Source organism: Ananas comosus, linkage group 9 (genome assembly GCF_001540865.1).
Source record: "Ananas comosus cultivar F153 linkage group 9, ASM154086v1, whole genome shotgun sequence".
Lineage (NCBI taxonomy): Eukaryota > Viridiplantae > Streptophyta > Magnoliopsida > Poales > Bromeliaceae > Ananas > Ananas comosus.
In genome coordinates, this window is record NC_033629.1 from 9,148,044 (window position 1) to 9,159,492 (window position 11,449).

General features: G+C 39.4%; 1 protein-coding gene across 11 annotated transcripts; it reads left to right on the plus strand.

Annotated features, from left to right (window-relative positions):
- Nucleotides 342-7,829, plus strand: LOC109714945 (ubiquitin carboxyl-terminal hydrolase 27-like). 11 transcript variants are annotated; one of them, XR_002217464.1, is made up of 7 exons: nucleotides 1,483-1,684; nucleotides 3,537-3,637; nucleotides 3,733-3,960; nucleotides 4,302-4,370; nucleotides 4,501-4,632; nucleotides 5,849-6,050; nucleotides 7,669-7,829. XR_002217464.1 is itself a non-coding variant. In XM_020239704.1 (6 exons), the coding sequence occupies exons 2-6, from the start codon at nucleotides 3,587-3,589 to the stop codon at nucleotides 5,885-5,887; spliced, it is 519 nt and encodes a 172-aa protein (XP_020095293.1). In that variant the 5' UTR covers nucleotides 1,483-1,684; nucleotides 3,537-3,586; the 3' UTR covers nucleotides 5,888-6,250. The 11 variants fall into 11 exon arrangements, 9 of the variants coding, with proteins under 9 accessions (XP_020095294.1, XP_020095298.1, XP_020095297.1 ...); XM_020239704.1 differs by lacking the exon at nucleotides 7,669-7,829 and having other exon boundaries at nucleotides 5,849-6,250; XM_020239706.1 differs by lacking the exons at nucleotides 5,849-6,050; nucleotides 7,669-7,829 and adding an exon at nucleotides 5,237-5,480 and having other exon boundaries at nucleotides 1,485-1,684.

The following is an 11,449-nucleotide window of genomic DNA, read 5'->3' on the forward strand; positions in this document are numbered from 1 at the left end:
CTTCCAATAGTTTTTTTACCAGCAATTAGGCTAACTGCTGCTAAAAGTATATTATACCGGCGCTTTTTATTTTTATTGCAACAGTTACTAAACCGCTGGTATATATGATGATAATTCTCAAATTTATAAATAATATTGGACCAATGGGACTATATTTTATTAACTTTTTCCATCAATTGGGCCATGGGCCAACCTTGGGCAATAAACACTTTCCACATTAGCTCTCCCTATATTTCAAATAACCTCTCTCTCTATCTCTCTCTCCCCTCGATCTCTATCTCTGAGCTCTTCATGTTCACCTCTCTCTCTCTCTCTCTCTCTCTCTCTCATCTCTCTTTTCCTTTTTTTCACCACGAGCTCGAGCTCGAGCTGCTAGAGACGAAGAGCCAATGGAGGAGGAGGTGGAGGAGGAGGAGGTGCGGTGCCTTGATCTCACGAGCTACCAACTCCACGATCTCGGAGAGGTCGAGATCCCCGAGAGCATCGAGGAGCTGGACCTCACGGCCAATCGCCTATCCAAGCTCGATCCCCGCGTCGCGCTTCTCTCTCACCTGAAGAAGCTCTCGCTCCGCCAAAACCTCTACAACGATGAGGGGATCAAGCCCCTATCCCGCTGGGATACGATCTCCGGATTGCATGTATGCCCTAATCGCTGAATCTCCTTACACATTTCTTGTTTTGATGATTCGTTGCAGCATTTGTGTGATTGGATATGATAACTTCGCAATATCGCATTTATCTCGCTGAATCAGTCCAAGAATTTCAATATTAGACTCAAATCTGTTTGGAATGGGCAACTTTCGTCTTATCTTTGATCCAACACGCAAGTTTAATCGAGAAAATTGTTGAAATCTATGAAATAGGGTGTTCATTGGACTATGACATGTGGTATGCATTGAACTAATTAAGCATTCTAATTGTATAATTTGATTCTGTTTTAGGTTTATTGTTTTGAGTTTTTTTCTTTCGTTTTCTAAATATCCATTGCTTAATTATCAGACTACTCTTTATGCAACAATTAAAAGCTTAATTACAAATGTTATTTGAGGACGAAAATTTCGAAACGAATTATTTGAGGACGAAAATTTCGAAACAGTTGAGTCTAATCTGTTATTGCACCACCAGCCATTTTGGGAAAACTTTTAACCAGGTTATCGACATCCGATTCAGGCGAAATTGGTCTTGTTGGAAAGATCGTCGAGTTATCTTTCTAACGCAACCTGAATCACCTTAAACGGATATCGGACGAAAGAGTTATTGCCATTTTTCTAATAGTTGTCGGTACAGCCCTGAGCTGCGAGCTTGTTTGGGATTTCACCAACTGTTATGGGCAGTTTGGTAAAATTACTAATTAAAATTATAGCTTATCAATTTAGCTCGTTAACTATTGGTCCAACCATAATTTTTCCCAAGAAAATATTGAGTAAAATTACAGAAACGCCCTTAAGTGGGCTGGTTTGAATGGAAGAAGAGAAAAACTCTTCTATCCCCATTCCCTTCTTCTTTTCTTCCATTTTCCCCTTTCTCTCAATACCCTATTTCTCCTCTATTCTACTTGGTAATGAGATGAAGGATTTTTCCTTCAAATTGAAGGGATTTAGGAGCAGAACCTTTGGAGAAGGAAACCCATATTCAAGTTGAAACTCTAGCTAGAGAACAAAGTAAATTTTCGGTTTGGTGCTTTGTGAGTATCAAAGAATGAATATTTTGAGTTGCATGCATGTTTTTCTATTCTCTTTGAAGGTCCCAAGCTATCCTTTATGGATTGGTTATAGTTTTTGAAGATTTTATGACACTATATTCAAATATTGAAGCCCTAAATTGAGGGTTTTTGCCCTATTACGAAATTTTCTTGTGATTTTAGGGCTGGGACCCTAAGAGCCCAAAATGAGATTTTTGATAATTAACTTTTAGTTCTTTCTACTTGAATTTAGGGGCCAATACATAGTTATATGAATTGCTTTTATTTTTAAGAGGTTTTGATGAGTTAGTTGCATGTTACGAGGCTTCAAAAATTGGGATTTTGATCAACTACGAGATTAAGCTTTTGTAGTTGATTTTAAGAGTTTAGAATCCTTAAATTGATGTGTCTATCATGTTCATATATATTGGGCATGAATGTACAATTGAGCTTTTGTAGTTCTTTCTCATTTTAAATTAAGTTTACTCTGACAAGAACTTACAGAGTAGAAAAGCATAATTAAACTACAAGAGCTCCTTAAATTATATAAAGAAAAGATTAGGTAAGAAAATTTAGTATGTGGAGTTTGCTCATATTTCAGACTGGAGACTAACATAATAATTTGACTATTGTGGGCTGCAAAGATTGTGGACTAAAATTGCTACAAATGTAGCTGTAAGGACAAAAGATTGAAATCAATTTAAACTCTAGGGACTAAATTTGCAATCAGCCCAAGAAAAGGAAAAGAAAATAGATTAACAATCATGGTTCTTTATACAATCCTCTTCAAATTCTACCTAAACGATTATGCAAGAGAATCAGTAACTCGATAACATATGCTTCTCATTTTCTATTTCTAGTGTCATACATGTTTATTTTGCCTAAAGACATTTGTAAAAGCATTCCTTTTTTTTGTTTGTATCTTTTCTTGAATAAAATTTCATCTCTTCTTTAGGCAAATATTGATAAGGACCAGGTGAAGGCTGCTATAAAAGCCTAGCAAGACTAGCAGATTGATAACATAAGTTTCTATTCCTTTTCACTGAGCCTAGTATTAGTTTTAAATTTTTTTTGTTAGTAGTGAGGTGCTCTTCTTGTTCGCATAGTTTGCCAGTTGGAGAGAGAAACTTACAATTTCCTTTGTTTTGCCTTGTTGTCCTAGTTGATTAGGCTGTAATCTTATTTGCACAGTTTCTCCATATTACTGTAGCAGTAATCTTATTTAACTTGAGAATTACCCTTTTCATATATATTATCTGAGTTGGTGGACTTGCTGTTAGATGTAGTGTTAGGATTGGATGATGATAGTGATGATATCTCATCTAATTGCTTCTTCATAAATTCTTCTTATGAGCTCCTATTGGTATTGCATACCATCATGAACTAATTGACATATTGTTTAGTTAATTGTTGTCAGCTTGCATGACATTATTCTCCTTATATCCAACTTTGTCTTCCTTTCATGTACTTTTGGTCAAGTTTCTTAGTCTCATGTATATTTCTTAGTTAAGAGGTTGCTTTACTAGGATATTATATTCTTTAATATTCTTCAAGTAGTTATCTGATTGAAAATGGAAATTCTGCTTTTGGCCCCGAAAACCTTATACGAGCTTTGGGACATTTCTTTGACAAACATTTGGTTTCTCAAACCTTTTGCTTCAGATTGGAAAAGCTGCTCTAGATGCAAGGCCAAATGGCTTAAGCTTTCTTTACGCCATTTAGCGATGCTTTTATTGAATCCAATTCCCACTATTACAGTTTTCACATGCTGCTGTTTCAGGTTTTATATGACGTCTTCTCATTGGATTTGAAGCTGATTCACATCTTACTAAAACTCTTACTGTATACTCTGCAAAGCTATGTATTATTCATGATGAAAGAACTGTTCTAAATCCACGAAGAGTGATGCGCGCTTTAAGCTTATACACCAACAACTTCAATTTAACAAGACAGCAGGTTTCGACGAGCAAATGTTCTACTGTAGTTTTTTTTTTTTATTCAAGACTATTCAACCGAGCTATTTTTTTTCTTTTCCACTTTTGGCCTTATAGGATGCTTCAGAAGCTTTTCTTCATCTCTTGTCGTCACTGAAGAATGAGAGCTCCCACAATTACGTGCTACACAGTAGTTCTCTTGCCAACATTACCTTTTCTTCCTCCAGGATATATAACCGGAAGGCAGGAGACCAGCATGAATTTGAGAGGTGGAGACAAATTCTTTTTGGTCCATTTGAAGGCACCATTGGAAGCATATTAACTTACAGAAGTTGTTCATCTCTGGTAGTTACCTGTTCCTGTTTGATATTTTTGCATTTACTTAATAATATATAAATGTAAATAAGCAATTGTAAGCTCAACGTGTTATTCTCTAAAATTCAAGCCTCTCTCACTTCATGTGCTTTCTTTTTCTTTGTCGCAACATTAATATCTTTTAATTTTCAAGGGTATATATGTAAAAGCAAGTTTTTGAAGGGCATACATGAAAATTCTACAAGGGTATATGATATATCTTTTGTGATTGATAGTAGACTTTTCAGATAAAAAAATAAGCGATTGATTTGCTTGTGGATCCTTTTGCAGCCTTATGTTATTTATTTTCCTTATATTTGCCATTTTTACAGCTTTTAGTTGACTTTGAGAGTTTCCACTGCTTGCCACTCTCACCTGTGCTGGATAGAAGTGAAAATATTGTATGTCCATCAAGGGCCTTCTGATTTTGCTTTTTTTCGTATTTTTTTAGGTCGTTTTCTCACCTGCTTGCTCTGCTCTATTGAATATACACTTTTAATGCTTTTAGTTAATTTTCTTTACAATTTGTAGATTGATGGATGTACTTTGATGGATTGTCTGAAGCATTTTACTGCTGTAGAGCATCTAGAAAGCTACCATTGCAGTCGATGCTGGCATATCGCTGTCATAAAGCACTTATCTCTTAAATCAGAAAAAGACGAGGTAATTTTGATGATTCTGAGGCTTCTTTCATCAACATACAGAGGATCGAAGTTTGATCATAAATAATTTGCTAAAATGCAGCGAACCTCTTATATATCTTGTTTTCTGCATTGTCCCCTGAAATTTTCAATACTGACATTTTACCCTGTTAATCTGTGAGCAATCAAATCAATCAATCTCGCCTAACAGGGTCCTAATGAATATGAACTGAAGAAACCTAGTTTCGCTTTCACATTAGATTTTGTGCACAACAGGAAAGTTAGGACCAAATGGGAGTGAGGTTCATTCTAAATCTACTTTGTACATATTTGATACCATTAAGTCTGTTTTCAGGGCTCTGATGTTATATATTTGTGTGTTTTATTATGAAACTGCAGTGGGTTTGTAAAGTTGGCTCTTTCTTGTACCAATTATTTCTACTTGTATAATAAATGTTTGGTAAATTAACACTACTGCCATGTTAATTTAGTGGCTAATTTGGTATTCATTAGTATGCAACTTCTGATAGATTTCTTGTTAATTTAGTGGCTATATGTTACTTATGATAGATTTCTTGTTGTAATGAGCTTATGCATCTCATATGTTTTAATTTTCTTTGTTTCAGACTGAAGCAACAAGCATGATTTGATGTTCGCATTTGAAGAATGTTTAGCTGGAGCTTTTCACTTTTCTTTTTCTTAACTTTCGAACCTTTGGGGTTCAAATAAATTTTCTATTGTATTGATTTCTATTAGAATATAAAAACTTGTTTTGTTGCATTTTATCGCTGCTCTAGATCATTGCTTATTGTTTTGTTTCAAGAATGATTGTATCATCTTATTGCAATTTAGTAATATGACTCTTTTTTTTTTACGGATATTATAGATTGTTGGTTTTACAATTAATATCAAATGAAAAAGCCTTATTATAATTTGTTGATATTAATATTTTTTTTTCATATTAGTTTCAAATTGCCAAGGGTCAAAAACTGTCGATAAATGCGCTCTACGCCAGTATTTTTTTTGTAGTTTTAGCGACGGTTTAAGAACTGTTGCTAGATATCATTTTCACCGGTGGTTAGTAAAAGTGCTGGGAAAAAGTTATACCAGCAAGGATATTGTAACGGTCGCCTATACTCTTACCAGCAGTTTTAGAACTGCTGGAGCAAATATTACCAGCAGTTTTTGCATTCTTTTACAGCAGTTTTGACTGCTGGTATATGCCTATTTTTTTGTAGTGCCGCTTGGAGGGCCGAGGCGTCATCCAAAAATCATGAAAATGGATCCGGAGCATCGTGGCATCAAGTTATAGACTTTAAATATCCGGATTGTGGATTGGTGGCCGTTAGGTGGTCAAGTGCGAGTTTGGGCCGAACCGGACAACGGGTGCCACGGGAGGCCGATTGCAAGTGACTACAAGCAATCGGAAAGCGATTTGAGGTAGGTTGTGCTCACCGAAGTTTTTAGCTCGCTTCCATGTCGAAGCCAAGTAAGAATTGTTATTGATGCATGTTTGGTAGTTAATGATAAAACATATGAATGCTATGTTAAACTACCATTGGATGCAAGAAGATATAATGAAGAGATACTAGATGAAATGTATATATATATGTAATTGGTAGGTGGCCTATGATAATGTGGATGTATGAATCCTATTATGCTTAATGTTTATTACATACCATTGAGATGAAAGCCTGATAAACATAATGTAGAAACATGCTAGATGAATGCATGATGTACATGTTGTAGGATATGCTAGAAGAATGCATGTTGGCCTAATGTGATAAATGCTAAAGAATGCATGTGATAGATGCTAAATAACATGAGCTAGATGCATGAGTTATGGGCTAAAATGTATGTTGATTACTATATGATAAGAACGTATGCATATGCATGGAATCCTAAAGAACACATATATGTTGACATAATGTGAGACTATGTTAGATTCGTTTGAAAGTGAACTTGGGTCGATAAACTCTAGGTGAATTAGAGAACTCGACATTGGAAAACAATGACATATGAATTATGATACTCGATGTGGACAAGTAAGATGTCAAATAGATCGAGTGGCATTGACGAGTCTTGAATACTAGTGTTACAATGGTGACATTAATGGAACAAGAATGCTAGAGTTGAACACTTAGAGAACAAGTGTGGCATTAGTGAATGAGTATAAAGAATAAAGTAGTGTATATGACACTAGTGAATATTAAGGAATGCAAGAAAAAGGGTGATAGTGACATTATGACATAACAACCTTAGAGTTAAGGGTCATAAGTGCATTATTTTCTTATAGTTAAGGAATGGATTGAACTTGACATCCTTATAGTCGAGGATTAGATCACACTCACCTAGTCTGTTTCGAGCTTTGGGTGGTCGCTCCACACAAGCAGTGTGCACTTCGGAGTTGTCACACTAGAGAGGCAGACGTAGTTGTCCCACAGACGGTCCCAACGGGAGGAAGCTGAAGGCCCAACGGGTTGTGGGCCCGTTATTTGGGATTTGAGTTGGTGAGTTATGGAACCCGGCGGGAGGAAGCTGAAGGCCCAATGGACTGAGGGCATAACGGGTTAGCTAAGAGATTGGGTAACAGAAAAGTGTTCGTTGAGGTGAAACCTACGGATTAGCCAAAAGGACCCAGAATTGGAAAGTGGATATTGCATTCGTCATGAATTGACTCAAGACCGAGTCGAGTAGCATAGTTGGCTAAGGTAAGTGTAACCTTTGGAAAGAATGACAAATGAGTAAAATGTGCCTAAGAATAAAGAGTAAAGAATGACAAATGATAAAGAATTGCTAATATGATAAAGAATAATAATTATTTATAGAGTAGAATCAATTAATCTACTTGTATGAGTTGCATGATTTACATATTGCATGTCTTAAGGCATAAACATGTATTTAATATTTGCATTAAATATCTGTGGATATCTGTTGGACTAACATGTTTCCAGTGCCTCCTTTGGACCTGGTGGGTCGAGCTTTTCCCTTGGGTGGTCGTACCCACTGGGAACTATGGACAATAGTTCTCACCCCCGTGTTGTTTTTGGGGGTACAGGTTCATACGTGAGCGGCACGACGGCGCGAGAAAAGGGCGTAGCTCCGTAGATAGCGCCCTACCACCGAGACCAGAAATAGCATTACCCCGAGTCGGCTTAGCTAGGGGTTGTAGAAAAGATGTAAAACAATATTGTAATAATTTTGATTGTATTTGGAAGAAAAAAAAAGGAAATGTAATATGTAAAAAGAAAGCATGTGAGGTGAATGCTTGAAATAGCTTAGTTGTTTATGTTTTTGATACTTCCTTATGCAATCTGTATGTTGAATACTGTTCCTGGTTGGAACCTCTTGTAATGTATTGATTGCGACGCCTTGAACGTACAGGGGAGACTCTGTCCGCGGTACAGAGGAAACCCTATCCGTTCGGCGGTCTGTCGGTGTGCCCGAATCCGACCAATGAGGCGGGCTCGAGGCGTGACAGATAAGATGGTATCAGAGAATAAAAGAGTATAAACATGAGCATAAAGAGAACATAAAAAAGAACATAAAAAGAATAATAAGAAATGGTTTAGTTGGGCCTAGGAGACCCTAGGATAGTAAACCATAGGAGATTAAGGCTCGTGAGAGACGAGAACTTGTGACTTATGGCGAAAGATTAATTAATTGGGTTGTGTTATAAACCTCTAAAACGGATGTTAGAGGTAGATTCAAGGTGTGGTTTATTCTCAGCCGAGGGTGTTCATGTTGGATGCATACAATATGAAACCGAGTGATGAGAATAGACGCCCTTGCGTGACTTTCGCCCGATTTGAGTCGGTGTTAATTGTCTCGTGTTCGACCCAGAGGGTCGAGAGTTAAACGAAGTTGTCACGTTTAGGAAGCGATGGCACCGCGTAGGCGATCTTCGTCTAGATTGGCGTGGGATGGGACAAGTGATGTCCCTGGGCAACTTGAGGCGAGCGGAGATTTGGAACTTCGCGAGTAAGTGGCCACTCTCGTGGGAGTGGCGAGGCAACGTGCCGATTTGGTGTGGCAACGGCAGGAGGTTGCCTTGCGTCTGGAGGGAGCGAGCTTTGGCGGCCCTCATGACCTTCAAGAAATAGATGAATCCTCATCGTGTTAAACCACTTTTGGTCAAGATGGCCAAAGTGTGGCGGGATGAATAGTTGGACAAGTTTCAATTAGCATTCCAACAATGTTGGAAGGGTCAAAGTTGAGTCCCAAAGGAGTTAGAGAGGTTTTAACATTGATCGGAACGAAAAAAAATCAAAAAGATGCGAAAACCTGAAATCTGGAGTTTGTACCGGTACACCATCAATGTTGTACCAGTACCATGTAGCAAACCGAGAGAAGTTGCTCTCGGGTTTGCCTCTGTGAGATCATGTTACCGGTGACATGGTGGCCCGTACCGGTACACTTTGGGTCTGGCAGCAAAAGTTGGTCTACTGCAAATAAGAAAGGTTGGAGGGCTTATTTGTAATCGTGGCAGCTTGTATAAGATCGCACATCCCCTCCTCCCTCATTCATAGCCAAAGAACACTCTCCTCTCTCATTTCTATCTTTTGGAGCACTTTCCAAGTGTGGATTGGTGGAGATTGGAAGAGATTTGAGGGTTAGGCCTTGTGGATAGAACGAGGTAGTGCAATTGTGCGGGGGGAGCGCGAGTCTTATTGCAAGGAATGGGGCTCATGGTAGAGATGGAAACGATGGACCAACTCGCAAAGCGATATGTGTAATTGATTGCGAGAGTTGAGTCATGACACTTGTGGACACTCGAGTAGTCCGAGTGTTCTAGATGTTGTTCCGCTAGATTGAACAGTGAAAGTGAATCACTGTTGCGGAATTAGTTGATTAGTGCCAAGTTTGGCCTGTGGGCCTAGTAGTACCTCGATGAGAGGTAGGAGGGTCGTGCTCGTAAAGTCGGCGTGCGTAGGCAAGAGTTCCCTAATGCTAGACTTAGTGTGGAGCGCTATAGAGGCGTGTGACGTTCGAGTAGAGTTACTCGTGGAGTGCGAACTGGGTTTAGCCTAGTGAGAGTGTTGGCAGTAGCACTTGAGCATTGCTAGGTATGAAGCGGGCCACGGATCACTCATAGGGCTGGTGGCTCGCACTAGGTGCTTAGGAGCCGATAGTGGTATGTAGCTCGGTAGAGCATGTCGTGTAGGACGATGACGGCGGGTATTGCTTGAGGACGACCCGTGCCTGGACCATTTGAGGACTGTGGAGCCTGGGCCCTTTGGGCAGGCGAAGTGGGCTGTGTAGAGCAGTGGCCCGGTACCTACGGGTAGGGCAGAGAATTTGGTCAGGACGGCAGTCTGAGGTTAGACCTGGGAGCGTGGAATGCCACGTGTTGGATCGTGTGATCGATAGTATACCGAGAGTTCGGTTATGACCCAACCTGAGGATTTGTAGTGGTTTGGGGTCATGGTTGCTCTTGGTTGGAGTATGTGCGAATTCCTAAATGAGTATTTCGCCCGATGATGATTGGGTCTACATTTGCGAGCGAGACACGCTGCGTATTGAGACAGGTTAGGCAATAGGCCTTTGTGGCACTGGCGGTCTGTAGGCCACCTATGAAATTGAGAAAAGCGATTTGGCGAATAGCCTTGTCGAGGAGTTCGGCTTGAGTTCACGAACGAAGCATTCGTGTGAGCTCGTGGCTAAAGTGATTTGACATTGACCGTGGCATATGGTATCAGGAGATGAAGTGCTCTTGATGAGACCTTGAGCTAGTGGGAAGCCACGTGTAGTTTGAGAATTGGAATTGGGATACGCCGAGGTGGGCCATCTCACGTTAGAGCTAAAGGTCAGTGCGGAATTGGAGCACTCACGATGGAGCGATGCACCGGTGATATTGCCTTTAAGCAGTGTCGGTGATCGAATCGGAATGTATTCCCTGAAGGAAAGGTAAATGCAAAGAAGAGTTCTTTGTGCACCGAGTGGCGAGTGGTGTTGGAGCGCGTAGAGTCGTCGAGTACCGACTTGCGCTGCCACTATGACTTGCAAGACCCGTGATACACTTTTGTGTCACACTTTGCAAATGTGTTTAGGATTGAACCCACGTCTTTCAGTATGAGCCGCTTCTGTAACCACGATAGTGTGAAGCCGCTCTGGAGTGGGAGAACGAGTTGGTACCCTCAATTGCTCGAGGAGCTGAATTGAGGCGTGGTTTGAATTTCGCGGACGAAATTCTTTTAAGGGGTGGAGAATGTAACATACCGGATTTTGATATAAAAGTAAAAATAAATAAAATAGTGTGAGATACTATTTTTATTGGATTTAGTGGAGTAAAATATAAGTCAAAAATGACTTATGCTGAAATCGAAACGAAAACATAAGATTTAGAATTTTCGGTGAGAGACGGGGCTAATATTTTAGCAGAAAATGCACAGTGTCAGAAAATTATGAAAACTGGAGAATATGTCAGAATTATTTTTATGAGGTTAGATTTAAAGATTCATGTCATTCTGACACCCGGAAGGTGGGAAATAAAATCCGACTGCTATCTGCTAGAGATTACAGTTCGGTAGAGCTTTCGGTGACAAAACAGGGGCGAAACTGAAAAATTAAAATTTTTTTTGTTAAGTAAAACTGAGTCTGACTGTCAAATTTGAGCTCAAATGGACATTGAGAAGGGAAGGCGAAAAATATATGTACCTGAGTTGCTAAACTGATGTGAATAGTGTATTGTTGAGGGCGTTAATTATAAAAGAAGCATTTGCTTCTTCTCCTTCAACCGAACACACACACCCACAGCACATACACACGCACGCATGGAGGGCGAGAGAAACCCTCCTTTCTCTCTCTAAAGATCTCTCTCATCTCTCTAGATCTCTCTC